The following is a 20,068-nucleotide window of genomic DNA, read 5'->3' on the forward strand; positions in this document are numbered from 1 at the left end:
CGACTAGCGCTAGCTAACTACCTCCAATAGAAAAATACAAAATAATGCATATATTTACTTAATTTAACCTTTATTTAAATATGGAATCCGCATTAGGGGAAATAGCAGCCCTGTTCACCTTAGCGCCTTTGTTTTGTTGACTAAACGGTGGAGAGCGGTGTGGTAAAAATAGCTGCAGTACATATTCCAGTGTTCTATTGCTGGTGAAATGATGTCTAAGGGAGAACACTGTGTTGGTTGTTTGCGTTAATTTCTTTGTTGTTGTAATAGCCCATACAGACGTGGCAGTTTCAGCACTACGGATTCCAGCTTTAAGTCAGTAAGGAACTAAATTCTTATTTACAATGACAGCCATTATAATCCCAGGTATGAAATTCTCCCATTGAGAATATAATAGAAGCATTATATTAACTCTTACTTACTCTAATGAGTTCTACTATTCTGATGCTATATAAATAACATCAACTGGAGAACGTGGCAATTTTATGAGAGGGGATAATAAGCCTTGTACACAGCCATGCAAGGTCATCTATCAGAACCGTTATAGAGAGTGGTGCATGCCTCCAGTCTGCGGAATGACAGATGTTGAATGCTGTCTGCAGGTTAATGCTGAGACTGTTCTGGCAGAGAGTGGGTCACGTCATTCATAATGTACGAGAAAGGAAACTGCAGTTAAACTGATATAGTATACAGGGCGTCAGCAGTCAGCAGTCCATGGGTCTTTTAGTAACTGACGCTAAATGGGTATCAGGGAGTTATAGTGGTATTATAAGTAGTACAGCATTACACCAAAGGAATATTTCAGCCATACCCGGGATTTGAACCGTCAACACTATACCATTCCACTAATTTCACTCCAGTCATTAAGGTGCCACCATCCTATGAGTGAGAGAGTCTGGCCTGCTTTTTTAATCTCTTACCGGGTTGCGTTCATAGTGGGACCCGTCCCGGTCGAAGTCGATGGAGCGGCCGTCCATGGTCCAGACGAACGTGATGTCCAGCGTTGAGTCATGTGACGCGGCACACTGCATGCTGGCGCTCTCGCCCGCCGTCACGTCCGCGTTGGACGGAGCCAAGGTGATCTTAGTGGCCTCTGGTGAGAAAAAGGGGTGGTCAGCCTTAACAGCAACGTGTGTTCTTGCCGATTAATTTTTATTTTATTTAACTAGGCAAGTCAGTTAAGAACAAATTCTTATTTTCAATGATGGCCTAGGAACAGTGGGTTAACTGCCTGTTCAGGGGCAGAATGACAGATTTGTACCTTGTCAGCTCAGGGATTTGAACTTGCAACCTTCAGGTCACTAGTCCAACGCGCTAACCACTAGGCTACCCTGCCGCCGTAGGGAAATATTTGTTGTTTGTATAGCGTGAGAACAGTGGAGGCTACTGAGGGATGAACGACTCATAATAAGGGCCGGAACGGAGTAAATGGAATGGCATAAAACACCTGGAGACTATGTATTTGATGTATTTGATACCATTCCACTAATTTCACTCCAGTCATTAAGGTGCCACCAACATCCTATGAGTGAGAGAGTCTGTGTAAGAATGTGCTGATGTGAACAAGAGGTGGAGCAGTGGGCAGTGGCAGTGATCATATCTGACCAGTAGAGGGGGTTGAAGGGTAAGGTATTGATCACAACAGGGACTCTGTCCACAGTTCATTTTGTTAAAAATTGTACATCCTATAAAAAAAAACCTTGTCAGATCTCATCTGAGGTGTTGGCTATGATGGGTGAGTAATAGAGTGATAGCATGTATCACTACTGGCTCCCTGGGACCCCGCCCCCTGAAGCCCAGCCCCCTGAAGCCCAGCCCCCTGAGACCCTGCCCCCTGAGACCACGCCCCCGAAGCCCCGCCCCTGAGACCCTGCCCCCTGAGACCCCGCCCCCTGAGACTCCATAACTCAGTCTCATAAGACTGATGAAGGTCAGATAGGCGTTCTGTGTGCGAGCGATGGTAGTGATGATGGTGAAGTGGCGCTAGCCTCAAGGCGACTCAGTAACAATGTTTCCCAGTTTGAATCTAAGAGATGAACCAGCATCCAGAGGGTTACTGGCTTCAATATGCCATGTGCTACCTACTGCCATTGTGCCCTTGAGCAAGGCTCTTAACCCTTATCACTGGTCCCCTGAGGTCCATAAACTCAGTCAGAGGAGGCTGACGGGCTGGAGGTCAGATGGGTGTTTCTATGTGTGAATAATGAGTTTATGAGTCTGGTTCAGAGAAGGGCAGGGCAGCTGCCCTATGGTGGGTCTGTGTGTGTGTGTTGTGTCCGTGTGTGTGTGTGTGTGTGTGTGTGTGTGTGTGTGTGTGTGTGTGTGTGTGTGTGTGTGTGTGTGTGTGTGCATGCAGCTTGCCTGTGATAGAGAGGAAGCCTGTGCTGTTGGCCTTGCCCCGGTCATTCTCAGCAAAGCAGGTGTAGCGCCCCTCGTCTGCCCTGGTCACATTCAGGATCTCCAGACTACCATCCTCCCAGATTAACATCCTGATGAAGGAAACAAAACATATGATCTCTAGACTACCATCCTCCCAGATTAACATCCTGATGAAGGAAACAAAACATATGATCTCTAGACTACCATCCTCCCAGATTAACATCCTGATGAAGGAAACAAAACATATGATCTCTAGACTACCATCCTCCCAGATTAACATCCTGATGAAGGAAACAAAACATATGATCTCTAGACTACCATCCTCCCAGATTAACATCCTGATGAAGGTAACAAAACATAATGTCAGTGTCCTAAATACACACAAAGAGCAAATCCCATTAGACATGACTGAATGGCAACACACTTATTCACAACAGCCTGAATGGACAGCTCCTGCATGTGGACATCTCTCACAGAATGAGGCATTTATTTATTCCTCTTCTCTATTCTCATTTCTCAGAAAGTTATTTTAGCTATGGTGGGAGATGGCTGAGAGTGATTTGGGTAGCTGGAGTGGGGGCAGATGGATGAGTGATTTGGGTAGCTGGAGAGGGGGAGATGGATGAGAGTGATTTGGGTAGCTGGAGAGGGGGAGATGGCTGAGAGTGATTTGGGTAGCTGGAGAGGGGGAGATGGCTGAGAGTGATTTGGGTAGTTGGAGAAGGGGAGATGGATGAGAGTGATTTGGGTAGCTGGAGAGGGGGAGATGGATGAGAGTGATTTGGGTAGCTGGAGAGGGGGAGATGGCTGAGAGTGATTTGGGTACTTGGAGAAGGGGAGATGGATGAGAGTGATTTGGGTAGCTGGAGAGGGGGAGATGGATGAGAGTGATGTGGGTTGATTGAGAGGGGGAGATGGCTGAGAGTGATTTGGGTAGTTTGGTTAGTTGGAGAAGGGGAGATGGCTGAGAGTGTTTTGGGTAGTTTTGGTATTTGGAGAGGGGAGATGGCTGAGAGTGATGTGGGATGATAGAGAGGGGGAGATGGCTGAGAGTGATTTGGGTAGTTTGGTTAGTTGGAGAAGGGGAGATGACTGAGAGTGGTTTGGGTAGTTTTGGTATTTGGAGAGGGGAGATGGCTGAGAGTGATGTGGGTAGATAGAGAGGGGGAGATGGCTGAGAGTGATTTGCATAGTTTGGTTTGTTGGAGAGGGGCGATGGCTGAGAGTGATGTGGGTAGTTGGAGAAGGGGAGATGGTTGAGAGTGATGTGGGTAGTTGGAGAAGGGGAGATGGCTGAGAGTGATATGGGTAGTTGGAGAAGGGGAGATGGCTGAGAGTGATATGGGTAGTTGGAGAAGGGGAGATGGCTGAGAGTGATATGGGTAGTTGGAGAAGGGGAGATGGCTGAGAGTGATGTGGGTAGTTGGAGAAGGGGAGATGGCTGAGAGTGATATGGGTAGTTGGAGAAGGGGAGATGGCTGAGAGTAATGTGGGTAGTTGGAGAAGGGGCGATGGATGAGAGTGATATGGGTAGTTGGAGAAGCGGCGATGGCTGAGAGTGATATGGGTAGTTGGAGAAGGGGCGATGGCTGAGAGTGATATGGGTAGTTGGAGAAAGGGCGATGGCTGAGAGTAATGTGGGTAGTTGGAGAAGGGGCGATGGCTGAGAGTGATGTGGGTAGTTGGAGAAGGGGAGATGGCTGAGAGTGATATGGGTAGTTGGAGAAGGGGAGATGGCTGAGAGTGATGTGGGTAGTTGGAGAAGGGGAGATGGCTGAGAGTGATATAGGTAGTTGGAGGAGGGGAGATGGCTGAGAGTAATGTGGGTAGTTGGAGAAGGGGAGATGGCTGAGAGTGATATGGGTAGTTGGAGAAGGGGGGATGGCTGAGAGTGATATGGGTAGTTGGAGAGGGGGAGATGGCTGAGAGTGATATGGGTAGTTGGAGAAGGGGAGATGGCTGAGAGTGATATGGGTAGTTGGAGAAGGGGCGATAGCTGAGAGTGATATGGGTAGTTGGAGAAGGGGAGATGGCTGAGAGTGATATGGGTAGTTGGAGAAGGGGAGATGGCTGAGAGTGATATGGGTAGTTGGAGAAGGGGAGATGGCTGAGAGTGATATGGGTAGTTGGAGAAGGGGAGATGGATGAGTGGTGGTTCTTAGTGACGGCAGATTATCCTTGTTTTGTGGTTGAGGAACGGAGGAGGGGAGGGGCTTACAGAGCCAGACTCTCTCTGTCCTGTCTGATGAGCTTCAGACCAGGCTTAATGTCAGCTACTGACAGGGAGAAGTGTGAAGCAGAGCAGAGCACAGCCCTCACTGACAAAAACATTCATCCCCATTACCCCATTACCAAGCTAAATGGATAGAGGACAGTAGTGCCAGGAAATGTAGAGAAGTCAAACACACACATACACACACACACCACACACCACACACACACACACACACACACACACACACACACACACACACACACACACACACACACACACACACACACACACACACACACACACACACACACACACACAGACGCAAGTAATGGATTCTCAGAGACATTATACGCTACACTATAATGACCTAAATGTGTCTCATAAACGAATAGAAACCTTCCTACTAGAGTCTAATCCAGACAAAATGTCAACACATTATCTTAAAACCAAATACAAAACCTTTCTCCCAAAATAATATTTAGAGGAGTTTTGAGCAGAGGAGGGGAGTTGTCAATGGCCTCCAGGAATAGTGAACGGACCTCAGTCAATAAACACAGACGGATCCCAACCCGGTGCTGACCTGCTGGAGTTGAAGAGGAGTTCAGAGCCCTTGCTCCAGGACAAGGAGGCTTTGGGAGCAGCTTTAGGTCTACACTCTAGGACCACACGGCTGTTCTTGGCCCCCAGGATCCTCCTCTTTACTGGGTTATGCTCAAACGTAGGGGCGCACGCTGGGGAGAGTCAGAAAGAGGATATTAATATTGAGCATGGGCGACTGAGAAAAACACATTTAAGGCCATGTGGCAAACAACAAATGCAGGCACAATTTAAAAATATATATTATATACTGTATATATAAAAATATATATTTTTTTCATCTGTTTATTCATGTCTTGATAAAGATATCAGACAGAAGCATGTAGGGACACTACATGACCAAAAGTATGTAGACACCTGCTCGTCGAACATCTCATTCCAAAATCATGGGCATTAATAATAAGTTGAACCCCCTTTTGCTGCTATAAACAGCCCCCACTCTTCTGGGAAAGCTTTCCACTAGATGTTGGAACATTGCTGCTGTAATAGCCTCCACTCTTCTGGGAAGGCTTTCCACTAGATGTAGGAACATTGCTGCTATAATAGCCTCCACTCTTCTGGGAAGGCTTTCCACTAGATGTAGGAACATTGCTGCTATAATAGCCTCCACTCTTCTGGGAAGGCTTTCCACTAGATGTTGGAACATTGCTGCTATAATAGCCTCCACTCTTCTGGGAAGGCTTTCCACTAGATGTTGGAACATTGCTGCTATAATAGCCTCCACTCTTCTGGGAAGGCTTTCCACTAGATGTTGGAACATTGCTGCGGGGACTGATGTTGGGCGATTAGGCCTGGCTTGCAAATGGCGTTCCAATTCATCCCATTTCGATGGGGTTGAGGTTAGGGCTTTGTGAAGGCCAGTCAAGTTCTTCCACATCGATCTCAACAAACCATTTCTGTATGGACCTTGCTTTGTGCATGGGGACAATGTCATGCTGAAACAGGAATGGTCCTTCCCCAGCTGTTGCCACAAAGTTGGAAGCACAGAATTGTCTAGAATTTCAGTGTATGCTGTAATGTTAATATTTCCTTCACTGGAACTAAGGGGCCAAGCCTGAACCATGATAAACAGCCCCAGACCATTATCGATCCTCCACCAAACTTTACAGTTGGCACTGTGCATTGGGGCAGGTTCTCCTGGCATCCACCAAACCCAGATTCATCACTCCAGAGAACGCGTTTCCACTGCTCCAGAGTCGAATGGCGGCAAGCTTTACACCACTCCAGCCGATGCTTGGCATTGCACATGGTGAACTTAGGCTTGTATGAGGCTGCTCGGCCATGGAAACCCATTTCATGAAGCTCCCAACGAATAAGTTATTGTGCTGATGTTGCTTCCAGAGGCAGCTTGGAACTCGGTAGTGAGTGTTGCACCGAGGACAGACGATTTTTAGGTGCCGCGCACTTCAGCACTCGGCGGTCCTGTTCTGTGAGCTTGTGTGGCCTACCACTTCGCGACTGAGCCGTTGTTGCTCCTTGACGTTTCCACATTGAAAGTCACTGAGCTCTTTAGTAAGGCCATTCTATTGCCAGTGTTTGTCTATGGAGATTGCATGGCTGTGTGTTCCATTTTATACACCTGTCAGCAACAGGTGTGGCAGAAATGGCCGAATCCACTAATTTGAAGGGGTGTCCTCATACTTTTGTATACATAGTGTATACAATATAGTATGTACAGTGTACGGTATGTGTGTGAGTGTGTGTTTACTTAGGTTCATGCTTTATGACCATAATTAGAAACAGCTTGGGATCAAGTCACCGCTGAAAAGGGCGAGCTGTCAGTTTACTGGAATATGTTGTTTGTTTGATTGTTCTTCAACATGTATAACACAAAGTTAATTAGTCTAGTGTAGGGACCTTTCATCTTTGGCCAATCACAATCCGTCTGAAGGCTTTAACACATGCAACACTGCATTGGACGCAGCCACGCATAATCAGACAGACTATTTAACTCACCAATCACACGCAGCTCTGCGTCAGCATAGACGACTCCATGCCGATTCTCCGCTCTACACTGGTACATCCCAGAGTCCTCAAACGTCAGTCCTCTGAACTTCAGATCATGCTTATCGTACTGTGGAAACGGAATAAATAAATATGAAACAATTATAATACGCATTTCAAAATTACAATAACATATTTTTTTCATTGGTATTACTACATTTTATAATAGGGCATGTTGATGTCTCAATGACAATAAGTGTAATGTTGACAATGTTGAAATTAAAACATCAAAATACTTTTGAAATGTAGGAATACTAAATGCATGCAAAATGTAATTAACTAGCATCCCTCAGCATTTCAATGGGTTTATCTGACTTGATGAAAACATCATTAATACATAATGAAGTATCAAGTTACATTGACATCAAAGTCCTCCCTCCCACTCTGTGCTGCCTGCCTGCCTGCCTGCCTGCCTGCCTGCCTGCCTGCCTGCCTGCCTGCCTGCCTGCCTGCCTGCCTGCCTGCCTGCCTGCCTGCCTGCCTGCCTGCCCTGCCTGCCTTCTCTCCTGGGTCTCTTTCAGGAGGAGGGTTGGTGTGACAGTTACTATGGCAGTGAGTTATGCAACCTCTGGGCTGGCACACTCAGAAAATACAAGAGGTACTTTTCCTCTCCTCTCCTCTCCTCTCCTCTCCTCTCCTCTCCTCTCCTCTCCTCTCCTCTCCTCTCCTCTCCTCTCCTCTCCTCTCCTCTTTGACATTCTCTGAGAAACAACAAGAGCTACCTTATCCTGAGTCTTAACACTGTGCGCTGTGTTCAGACAATTCAGACTCTGAGGAGTACCCCTGTCAAAACTGTGCCACCCTGATGCTGGCTGCTGACCTTGGTAGAGAGGTTAGTGCTTTTCTATCTAAGGGACCTGGCTTTTCACACTACTGAGCCGAACCGAGCCGACCTAAACCAAGCTGGCCTGGTTATGCATTTATCATAGTTGCTGGAACACCATTGCCTGCTAACCCAAACCACACTTCATATAGTATTTTGTCTTCATATAGTATGTTGTCAACATAGTATTTTGTCAACATACAGTATTTTGTCTTCATATAGTATGTTGTCAACATATAGTATTTTGTTAACATATAGTATTTTGTCTTCATATAGTATGTTGTCAACATATAGTATTTTGTTAACATATAGTATTTTGCTTTCATATAGTATTTTCCAGTACGGTTCCAAAAGCTATGGTGGGTACTTAACCAGGCCAGCTCAGCACAGCTATGCTCAGCTCTGTTCAGCTCAGTCCAACTATGCTTGTCTCTGTTCAGCTCAGCCAAACTCTGCTCTGCTTGTCTCTGTTCAGCTCACCCCAACTCTGCTCTGCTCGGCTCTGTTATGCTCAGCACAGCTCTGCTCAGCTATGTTCAGCTCAGCCCAGCAGTGTTAAAAGGGTATGTGAAAGGACTTACCGGGTAGCCGTTCTTGAGCCAGTGGACGTGGGGCTTGGGCTTGCCGCTGGCCTCACAGGACATGGTGTAGTCACTGCTGATGTCCCGCTCTGTACTGCTGATGGACTCTGTCCATTCTGGGAAGGCTGGAATGGAGATGAGGAAAGGAGACTGTACAGTATGTGTACGACGCCTGAGTCCTAACTTGAGATCACGTGTACGAGGCCTGAGTCCTAACTTGAGATCAGCGCACAACATCAATGCATGATTCATGTGAAAATCTGAGTTAAGAGTGAATGACTCAAATTAGGACTAAGCCCTGAGAGAAGAGGTGTTGAATAATAACAATTTGCAAGTCAATGACTTGCAACTACAAAGCTGGGGAGTATATACTGTATTGTAAACTGGGTGGTTCGTTTCATTGTGCTTAAGAACAGCCTTTAGCAGTGGCATATTGACCATAAACCACACCTCCTCGGGCCTTATTGCTTCATTATAAATTCGATCCCTGAATGCTGATTGGCTGAAAGCCATTGTATATCAAACTGTTATACCACAGGTATAACAAAACATTTATTTGTACTGCTCTAATTACGCTGGTAACCAGTTTATAATAGCAATAAGGCACCTCAGGGGGTTGCCAATATACCACGTCTAAGGGCTGTATCCAGGCACTCCGAGTTGCGTTCTGCCTAAGAACAGCCCTTAGCCGTGGTATTTTGTCAATATACCACAACCCCTCTGGCCTTATTGCTTAATTAGTAGACTAGATACAGGGCCCTACCTTCTACAGAGACCCGAGCCCGGTGCCAGTCCTTCCCTTTGGAGTTGAGGGCCTCACACTCGTACGTCCCCTCGTCCTCATACTGCACGTGGTACAGTTGGAGGTGGGCCCCTGCCATACTGACTTCATGATTGGCCGGCAGCTCTCCGTCCATCTTCCTCCAGCGGATCTGAGGGATGGGGCTGTGGAGAGGGGAGGAGTTAAGACATACAGTATACTGTGCCTTGCAAAAGTATTCATTCCCTTTAGCTTTTTTCCTATTTTGTTGCATTACAACCTGTAATTTAAATAGATGTTTAATTGGATTTCATGTAATGGACATACACAAAATAGTTCAAATTGGTGAAGGTACTCTGGTCAGATGAGACTAGAATGTAGCTTTTTTGCCATCAAGGAAACGCTATGTCTGGCACAAACCCAACATCTTTCATCACCCCGAGAATACCATCCCCACAGTGAAGCATGGTGGTGGCAGCATCATGCTGTAGGGATGTATTTCATCTGCAGGGACTGGGAGACTGGTTAGATCTGAAGGAACGATGGATGGAGCTAAATACAGGGAAATTCTTAAGGGAAACCTGTTTCAGTCTTCTAGAGATTTGAGAGGTTCACCTTCCAGCAGGACAATGACCCTAAGCATACTGTTGAAGCAACACTCGAGTGGTTTAGGTTGAACATTTAAATGTCTTGGAATGACCTAGTCAAAGCCCAGATCTCAATTCAATTGAAAATATGTGGTATGACTTAAAGATTGCTGTACACCAGCAGAACCCATCCAACTTGAAGGAGCTGGAGCAGTTTTGGCTTGAAGAATGGGTAATAATCTCAGTGACTAGATACATACCCCAAGAGACTTGCAGCTGTAATTGCTGCAAATGGTGTCTCTACAAAGTATTGACTTTGGCGGGGTGAATAGTTATGCACACTCAAGTTTTCAGTTTTTTGTCTTATTTTTTTTAGCATCTTCAAAGTGGTAGGCATGTTGTGTTAATCAAATGATACAAACCCCCCCCCCCCAAAAAATATATATATTTTAATTCCAAGTGGTAAGGCAACAAAATAGGAAAAATGCCAAGGGGGGTGAATACTCTCGCAAGACACTGTAAACACATAGCTTTGTCATGTGAATATTTACACACAGTGCATTACAATAAACCACGTCATACTCTAGGTCTGAGCAAGGATCAAATAAAATAAAATAAAATGTTATTTGTCACATGCGCCGAATATGCTTATTACAAGCCCTTAACCAACGATGCAGTTTAAGAAATAGAGTTCAAAAAATATTTACTAAATAAACTAAAGTACATGTAGGTAGTTGTAAAGGCACTATGCATAGATAATAAACAGCGAGTAGCAGCAGTGTAAAAAACAAATGGAGGGGTCAATGTAAATAGTCCAGGTGGCCATTTGATTAATTGTTCAGCAGTCTTATGGCTTGTGGGTAGAAGCTGTGCGTGCGGGCGGGCATGCGTGAGTGAGTGCGTGAGAGAGAGGGGAGAAGAGAGAGGGGGAGAGAGAGTCTGACACACTTGAGAGCTCATCAAAGGGAGGGCGAGGGGTGTCAATGTAAATAGTCCTGGTGGCCATTTGATTAATTGTTCAGCAGTCTTCTGGCTTGGGGGTAGAAGCTGTTAAGGAGCCTTTTGATCCTAGACTTGGTTCTCCGGTACCGCTTGCTGTGCGGTAGCAGAGGGAACAGTCTATGACTTAGGAGGCTGGAGTCTTTGACAATTTTTTGGGCTTTCCTCTGACACCGCTTAATATATAGAGTATCAGTCAGAAGTTTGGACACACCTACTCATTCCAGGGTTTTTCTTTATTTTTTACTATTTTCTACATGAAATAACCCATATGGAATCATGTAGTAACCAAAAAAAGTGTTAATCACAGTAGCCACACTTTGCCTTGATGACAGCTTTGCACACTCTTCCCATTCTCTTAACCAGCTTCATGAGGTAGTCACCTGGAATGCATTTCAGTTGACAGTTGTGTGTTAATTTGTTGAATTTCTTTCCTTCTTAATGTGTTTGAACCAATCAGTTGTGTTGTGACAAGGTAGGGGTAGTATTCAGTAGATAGCTCTATTTAGTAAAAGACCAAGTCCATATTATGACAAGAACAGCTCAAATAAGCAAAGAGCAGTGCAGTTGCAAAACCATCAAGCACTATGATGAAACTGGCTCTCATGAGGACCACCACAGGAATGGAAGACTCAGAGTTACCTCTGCTGCAGAGGATAAGTTCATTAGAGTTACCAGCCTCAGAAATTGCAGCCCAAATAAATGCTTCACATAGTTCAAGTAACAATCACATGTCAACATCAACTGTTCAGAGGAGACTGTGTGAATCAGGCCTTCATGGTTGAATTGCTGCAAAGAAACCACAACTAATGGACACCAAAAAGAAGAAGAGACTTGCTTAGGCCAAGAAACACGATCAATGGACATCAGACCGGTGGAAACCTGTCCTTTGGTCTGATGAGTCAAAATCTGAGATTTTTGGCTCCAACTGCTGTGTCTTTGTGAGACGCAGATTAGGTGAACGGATGATCTCACCATATAATTTGTTCTTTACTGACTTGCCTAGTTAAATAAAGGTTAAAAAAAGGTTTTAAAGACTGTTGGAAAAGCATTCCTCATGAAGCTGGTTGAGAGAATTCCAAGAGTGTGCAAAGCTGTCATCAAGGCAAAGGGTAGCTACTTTGAAAAATCAAAAATATTTTTGGGATTTGTTTAACACTTTTTTGGTTATTACATTTTTCTATATGTTATTTCATAGTTTTGATGTCTTCACTATTATTCTACAATGTAGAAAATAGTACAAATAAAGATAAACCCTTGAATAAGTAGGTGTGTCCAAACTTTTGACATATACTGTAGGTCCTGGATGGCTGGAAGCTTGGTCCCAGTGATGTACTGGGCCTACAGAGGGTACACACTACCCTCTGTAGCGCATTATGGTCGGATGCTGAGCAGTTGCCATACCAGGCAGTGATGCAACCAGCACCAGCTGGTGCAGCTGTAGAACCCTTTGAGGATCTGGGGACCCATGACAAATCTTTTCAGTCTCCTGAGGGGGAAAAGATGTTGTCATAATCTCTTCACGACTGTCTTGGTGTGTTTGGACCTGTTGGTGATGTAGACACCAAGGAACTTGAAATTCTCAACCCGCTCCACTCCATCCTCGATGTGGATGGGGAAATGTTCGGCCCTCCTTTCCCTGTAATCCACTATAATCTTCTTTGTCTTGCTCACATTGAGGGAGAGGTTGTTGTTCTGCCACACACAGCCAGGTCTCTAACCTCCTCCTTATAGGCTGCCTCATCGTTGTTGGTGATCAGGCCTACCACTGTTGTGTCATCAGCAAATGTAATGATGGTGTTGGAGTCGTGCTTGGCCATGCAGTCGTGGGTGAACAGAGAGTACAGGAGGGAACTAAGCACGCAACCCTGAGGGGCCCCTGTGTTTAGGATCAGTGTGGCAGATGTGTTGTTTCCTACCCTTACTACCTGGAGGTAGCCCGTCAGGAAGTCCAGGATCTAGTCGCAGAGAGATATTTAGTCCCAGGATCCTTAGCTTAGTGATGAGCTTTGTGGGCACTATGGTGTTGAAGGCTGAGCTGTAGTCAATGAACAACATTCTCACATAGGCGTTCCTTTTGTCCAGGTGGGAAAGGGCAGTGTGAAATGGGATTGAGATTGCGTCATCTGTGGATCTGTTGGAGCGGTATGGGAATTGGAGTGGGTCTAGGGTTTCCGGGATGATGGTGTTGATGTCAGCCTTGACCAGCCTTTCAAAACACTTCATGACTACCGACGTGAGTGCTACGGAGCGGTAGTCATTTAGCCAGGTTACCTTCCCTTTCTTGGGCACAGGGACTATGGTGGTCTGCTTGAAACATGTGGGTATTACAGACTCGGTCAAGGAAAGATTGAAAATAACAGTGAAGACATTTGGTCCGCGCATGCTCTGAGTACACATCATGGTAATCCATCTGGCCCCCGCGGCCAAGTGAATGTTGACCTGTTTAAAGGTCTTGCTCACATTGGCTACGGAGAGCGTGATCACACAGTCATCTGGAACAGCTGGTGTTCTCATGCATGCTTCAGTGTTGCTTGCCTCGAAGCGAGCATAAAAGGCATTTAGCTCGTCTGGTAGACTCACGTCACTGGGCAGCTCGCGGCTGGGTTTCCCTTTGTGGTCTGTAATTGTTTGCATACACAATATCATTGATTCTCTGTCTAATTCAAAATGTAGTTCTAACAATGCACTGGTTATATCGAGACTTACTTTCCCAGGGCGAAGCATTCCAGTGTGATGTTCTGGCCCACCAGTGCAAAGGTGTCTGGGAACTTGACTTTGATATCAGCAGGGTACTTCCTTATTGGGCCTGATTGGTGGAGAAACAGGAAATAGAAAGTGGACGTGAGTCACCTGTTTATTCATAACACAATTTAGACCAGCAGCAATACGTTAGTTCACTCTGTGTGGTGACAAGGTGATGCATTTGGTTGGAGGCACTTCATTGTAAATGGGTGTCTCCGGTAGGATAGGTTAGCTGCGTTGCATCACACACACACACGCGCGCGCGCACACACACACACACACACACACACACACACACACACACACACACACACACACACACACACACACACACACACACAATGCTTCCAGCTCAGTTTGCCCTTCCTGATGAGTTGTAACAGTGCAGTGCTAGATATGGGCCACGACACAGCCAGAGGCCCCCGTTATAGTGTGGTGATGTAGACATGGTAAAACATATGCATGACAGAGCATAGAGCTCCTGAAGTGTTGTTGAGTAAACTACTGTTCTCCCCTACAACCTTCTCAACTACAACACAACATGCTAGACTGATCCCTATACTGTTGGTGCTCTATTCAACTCCTTGGGTAATTCCCATACCTAACATCACATGACCTCCAGGTGAACTCCAGGTGAGCTCTAGGATTCTCTTAATCTTTTTCTCTTGTCAAGATTTTTCCATATTCAGACAAACATACAACAAAAGGCTCTCTCTCTCCCCACACTTCAGCTGTGGTCTCTGTCTCCAGAGATGGAGCCCGCCCGACTAACCATATCTCTCTTATCCCTGAGATTCATCCTCTCTTAGGTTCATGTGTGGTTCTCTGGTCTTAAGATGGACCAACTCTTTGGACCAACTCTGTCCTAAGCAAAACTAAGCAAACTACAGACAGTAGGTAATTGTGTGACGACTAAAACTTAGATAGTGATCAAGGTGATCGTATAAGTTGTAGAGTGATGCTGAATAATGGGAGGACTATCTTTACTGATTCCTAATTTTTAATAGCTAACAAAACCAGCTTCTAATGTTCAGCCAGGGGGACAAAAGGCTTGTGCAGACTGGTGGATGTTGTGGTAGCCCTTAAGCTACAGGTTTCTATCTCAACGTAGAGGAAAACAGAAACTAACGTTCAGCCAGGGGGACAAAAGGTTTGTGCAGACTGGTGGATGTTGTGGTAGCCCTTACGCTACAGGTTTCTATCTCAACGTAGAGGAAAACAGAAACTAACGTTCAGCCATGGGGACAAAAGGTATGTGCAGACTGGTGGATGTTGTGGTATTCATTACGCTACAGGTTTCTATCTCAACGTAGAGGAAAACAGAAACTAACGTTCAGCCAGGGGGACGAGGGGGATGAACTTGCTGAAGACGCTCTTGGCAATGGAGGCACTGGAGACGAAGCAGGAGTAGTTTCCGCTGTCAGACGAGTCCACCTGGTGACAGACATCAACAATTCATGAAAAACACAACGAATGCACTATATAGGGCAGTGGTTCCCAAACGTTTTTATAGTCCGGTACCCCTTCAAACATTCAACCTCCAGCTGCGTACCCCCTAGCACCAGGGTCAGCGGTACCCCCTCTAGCACCAGGGTCAGCTGTACCCCCTCTAGCACCAGGGTCAACACACTCTCAAATGTTGTTTTTTGCCATCATTGTAAGCCTGCCACACACACATACTATACAATACATGTATTCATTTCAGTTTTTGTCACAACCCGGCTCGTGGGAAGTGACAGGGAGCTCTAATATTACCAGGACATAAATAATAATATAATAATAAATCAATAATTTTGCTCTTTATTTAGCCATCTTACATATAAAGCCTTATTTGTTCATAAAAAATTGTGAATAACTCACCACAGGTTAATGAGAAGGGTGTGCTTGAAAGGATGCACATAACTCTGCAGTGTTGGGTCTGTGCCTGTATTTAGTTTTCATTCTAGTGAGGGCCAGGAATCCACTCTCACATAGGTACGTGGTTGCAAAGGGCATCAGTGTCTTAACAGCATGATTTTCCAAGGTAAGAAACTGAGCACAGCCCAATCCAGAAATCTGGCAGTGGCTTCTGATTAAATTCAATTTTCACAGAACCGCTTGTTGCAACTTTGATGAGGCTCTCTTGTTCAGATATCGGTAAGTGGACTGGAGTCAGGGCATGAGAGGGATAATGAATCAAGTTGTTTGATTCGTCCGTTTCGGGAAAGTACCTGCGTAATTGCGCACCCAGCTCACTCAGGTGCTTCGCTATATCACATTTGACATTGTCCGTAAGCTTGAGTTAATTTGCACACCAAAAAATCATACAATGATGGAAAGACCTGTGTGTTTGTCTCGCACATTGAATATAGTTGTCCCTGTAATCCTAGATTCAGATCTTTCTGGAGAGAAAAAAACATCACCCAGATAGGCCAGTTGTGTAAGAAACTCGTCATCATGCAAGCGGTCAGACTAGTGAAAATTATGGTCAGTCAAGAAAACTTTGAGCTCATCTCTCACTTTAAAAAAATGTGTCAATACTTTGCCTCTTGGCAGCAAGAGCCTCTCGGTGGATGCTGCAGTGTACCCAATTGGTGTCAGGAGCAACTGCTTGCGCGAGCGTTACCACTCTACTATGTCTCCCTGTCATGGCTTTTGCGCCATCAGTTCAGATAACAGCACATCTTGACCACCAAGTCCTTTTGATGTCACAAAGCTGTCCAGTACTTTAAAAAATATCCTCTCATGTTTGCAGAAGAGGATGTCTTCCTTAATTGACCCCCCATAAACGTAACGGACAGGAGCTGTGCCAGGCACGCCACTTCTGTTGACTCATTCAGCTGTAACGCATAGAATTCACTGGCTTGTATGCAAATTGTCTCAGAACGTCTCCTGCCATGTCACTGATGCGTGGTTAAACAGCGTTCTTTGATGAAGAAGATGCAGTGCCTTGTCTGTATAGTTTTTTTGGCCATATCCGCGGCAGCAGGAAGAATGAAGTCCTCCACAATAGTATGGGGCTTGCCTGTCCTAGCCACTCGGTAGCTCACCATATAAGATGCTTCTAGCCCCTTCTTATTAATGATATCTGTTGCTTTTATACATGTCTTACTACTCGAAAGTAGTCTTTATGTCACGACTTCCGCCGAAGTCGGTTCCTCTCCTTGTTCGGGCGGCGTTCGGCGGTCGACGTCACCGGCCTTCTAGCCACCGCCAATCCACTTTTCATTGTGGAGGTGGACGCGTCCGAGGCTGGGATAGGAGCCGTGCTCTCTCAGCGCTCGGGCACGCCACCAAAGCTCCACCCCTGTGCTTTCTTTTCAAAGAAGCTCAGCCCGGCGGAGCGAAACTATGATGTGGGGGGCTGGGAGCTGTTCGCTGTTGTCAAGGCTCTGAAGGCATGGAGACATTGGCTTGAAGGGGCTAAACACCCTTTTCTCATCTGGACTGACCACCGCAATCAGGAGTACAACCGGGTGGCGAGGAGACTGAACCCTCGCCAGGCAAGGTGGGCCATATTCTGTCCCCGTTTTGTTTTCACTCTGTCCTACAGACGAGGTTCCCAGAACGCTGAGGCAGATGCTCTGTTCCGGATGTATGACACAGAGGAGCGGTCCATGGATCACACTCCCATACCTCCCGGCCTCTTGTCTGGTGGCAGCGGTGGTGTGGGAGCTGGACGCGAACATCGAGCGGGCGTTACGCAGAGAGCCCACTCCCCCCCCCCCCCAGTGTCCAGCTAAGCGCCTGTACGTTACATCTGCTGTCCGCAACCGTTTGATCTATTGGGCCCACACGTCACCCTCATCTGGTCATCCTGGCATCGGGCGGATGGTGCGTTGCCTTAGAGGGAAGTACTGGTGGTCCACCATGGCCAAGGACAAGGGGGTTTATGTTTCCTCCTGCTCAGTGTGCGCCCAGTGCAAGGCCACTAGGCACCTGCCCAGAGGGAAGCTACAACCCCTACCCGTTCCACAACGGCCGTGGTCGCACCTGTCGGTGGACTTCCTGATGCATCTGCCTCCCTCACAGGGCAACACCACGATCCTGGTCGTTGTGGATCGGTTTTCTAAGTCCTGCCGTCTCCTCTCTTTGTCCGGTCTCCCTACGGCTCTACAGACTGCGGAGGCCATGTTCACTCATGTCTTCCGGCACAACAGGGTGCCTGAGGACATAGTCTCTGATAGGGATCCCCAGTTTACGTCCAGGGTCTGGAGAGCGTCATGGAACGTCTGGGGCAGCCTCATCTCAGGTTTTCACCCCGAGAGTAACGGGCAGGTGGAGAGAGTCAACCAGGATGTGGGTAGGTTTCTGCGGTCATATTGCCAGGACCGGCCGGGGGAGTGGGTGGCGTTCATCCCCTGGGCAGAGATGGCCCCCTGGGCAGAGATCCGCCACTCCTCCACTAGCCTCTCGCACGGGGGGACCGGGTCTGGCTCTCGATCCTAAACCTGCCTCTGAAACCTGCCAGAAGCTGGGTCCACGGTTTGTGGGGCCATTCAAAGTCCTGAGGAGACTGAATGAGGTATGCTACAGGTTACAGCTTCCCCCAGATTATCGTATTAATCCCTTGTTCCATGTGTCTCTCCTCAGGCCGCTGGTACACTCCAGGAAGCTGAGATGCGCCCCCCCCCTGGACATCGAGGGGGCCCCGGCGTATGCTGTTCAAGCTATCCTGGACTCAAGGCGTCGGGCGAGGGGCCTTCAGTACCTCGTGGAATGGGAGGGGTACGGTCCGGAGGAGAGATGCTGGGTGCCGGTGGAGGACGTCTTGGACCCTTCGTTGCTGCGGGAGTTCCATCGTCTCATCCGGATCGCCCTGCGCCTCGTCCTCCGGGTCGTCCCCGAGGTCGGTGTCGGCGCGCTGCTGGAGCCGCCGTAAAGGGGGGGGGGGGGGGGGGGGTGTACTGTCACGACTTCCGCCGAAGTCGATTGGAGATCGACGTCACCGGCCTTCTAGCCACCGCCAATCCACTTCTCATTTTCCATTTGTTTTGTCTTTGTTTTACACACCTGATATCAATCCCACAATTATTGTTTCATTATTTAACCCTCTGTTCCCCCAAGGTTTTTTGTGAGTGATTGTTTGTTGTATTTTCAGTCTGTCATGGTGTGCGTGTATTTGTTACTTTGTATATTGGACAATTGAGTAAAAGTACGTTGATTACTCATATCTGCTGTCCTGCGCCTGACTCTCTACACCAGCTACACATAGGACCCATTACACTTTAATCTCGCTCAAAAACTCCTGTGGCTTATTTTTCAAATTGTCATGTTTCGTTTCTAAATGTCCGCGTAAGAGTGAAGGTTTCCCGCGAGAGAGTAATGTGGTTAATGTGATTGGATGTTAATTATTTGATTAGGCTAGATGTATTTGACATTATGTTGTTTTTTCACCGAACACTAGATTTTATAAAATGTTAAACTTGATTTTTATGCAGTGAAACGAGGCTACTCAGGCGAGAAAAGAACCTCACCCAAATGCATAACCCGGTTGGAAAATATAAATGTACTGTTTGAAAATGCTCCACGACATTGCAGATAGGGGATAGGATGTGATTTGGGACACAACCAAAGACAAGACAAGTTAGAAGTTTACCTTAGAGATGAAGAGGTTCCCCGTAGTCTGAGAGATGAAGCGACGTTTATCCAGAGGGATGAAGACGGGGAACTCATTCAGAATCCAGCGGAATGACAGCTCGTCTACAGAGACAACATATACAACCCTCAACCTATCAGTCATGGAGGAAGAGGGTAGTGAGTCAATATGAGGTGGAGTCAGGAGGAAGGCTGAGGAGCTGTGGCTCTTTCACCGGTTTCACACCATCCTGACCAAGGATATTAGCCTATAGTACACATCATTCTAACCATAGCATATATATTTTCCTTTCCACCAACTACGGTGGTTACATAACCAGGCCATCAGTACAGCTGTGTTTGGCTGAGGTTGACTCAGAACAGTAGTATGTAAAGATTATTAGACCACTCTCTCTCCCTCTCTCTCCCTCTCTCCCTCTCTCTGTCTCTCTGTCTCTCTGTCTCTCTCTCTCTCTCTCTCTCTCTCTCTCTCTCTCTCAGTCTCTCTCTCGCTCTGTCTCTCTGTCTCTCTCCTTCTGTCTCTCTCTCTCTCTCTCTCTCTCCCTCTCTCTCCCTCTCTCTGTCTCTCTCTCTATCTGTCTCTCTGTCTCTCTCTCTGTCTCTCTCTCTCTCTCTCTCTCTCTCTCTCTCTCACTCTCTCTCTCTCTCTCTCAGTCTCTCTCTCGCTCTGTCTCTCTCTCTCTCTCTGTCTCTCTCTCTCTCTGTGTCTCTCTCTGTCTCTCTCTCTCTCTATTTCTCTCTCTCTCAATCTCTCTCTCTCTGTCTCTCTCTCTCTCTGTCTCTCTCTCTGTCTCTCTCTCT

General features: G+C 46.7%; 1 protein-coding gene across 3 annotated transcripts in view; it reads right to left on the reverse strand.

Annotated features, from left to right (window-relative positions):
• Positions 1 to 20,068, reverse strand: part of LOC110502409 (contactin-1a) — a 165,555-nt gene that overhangs the window by 49,763 nt on the left and 95,724 nt on the right. For all 3 annotated transcript variants that reach the window (XM_036959293.2, XM_090217438.1, XM_036959302.2), the window contains 9 exons: positions 19,269 to 19,372; positions 15,022 to 15,124; positions 13,655 to 13,754; positions 9,363 to 9,544; positions 8,600 to 8,724; positions 7,148 to 7,265; positions 5,175 to 5,325; positions 2,362 to 2,489; positions 921 to 1,093 (listed from right to left, as the gene is read on the reverse strand). In XM_036959293.2, the coding sequence (XP_036815188.1) occupies positions 921 to 1,093; positions 2,362 to 2,489; positions 5,175 to 5,325; positions 7,148 to 7,265; positions 8,600 to 8,724; positions 9,363 to 9,544; positions 13,655 to 13,754; positions 15,022 to 15,124; positions 19,269 to 19,372 (1,184 nt within the window). The remainder of the gene's footprint in view (positions 1 to 920; positions 1,094 to 2,361; positions 2,490 to 5,174; positions 5,326 to 7,147; positions 7,266 to 8,599; positions 8,725 to 9,362; positions 9,545 to 13,654; positions 13,755 to 15,021; positions 15,125 to 19,268; positions 19,373 to 20,068) is intronic.

This window comes from Oncorhynchus mykiss, chromosome 2 (assembly GCF_057628025.1).
Source record: "Oncorhynchus mykiss isolate SJ-2025 chromosome 2, ASM5762802v1, whole genome shotgun sequence".
NCBI lineage: Eukaryota > Metazoa > Chordata > Actinopteri > Salmoniformes > Salmonidae > Oncorhynchus > Oncorhynchus mykiss.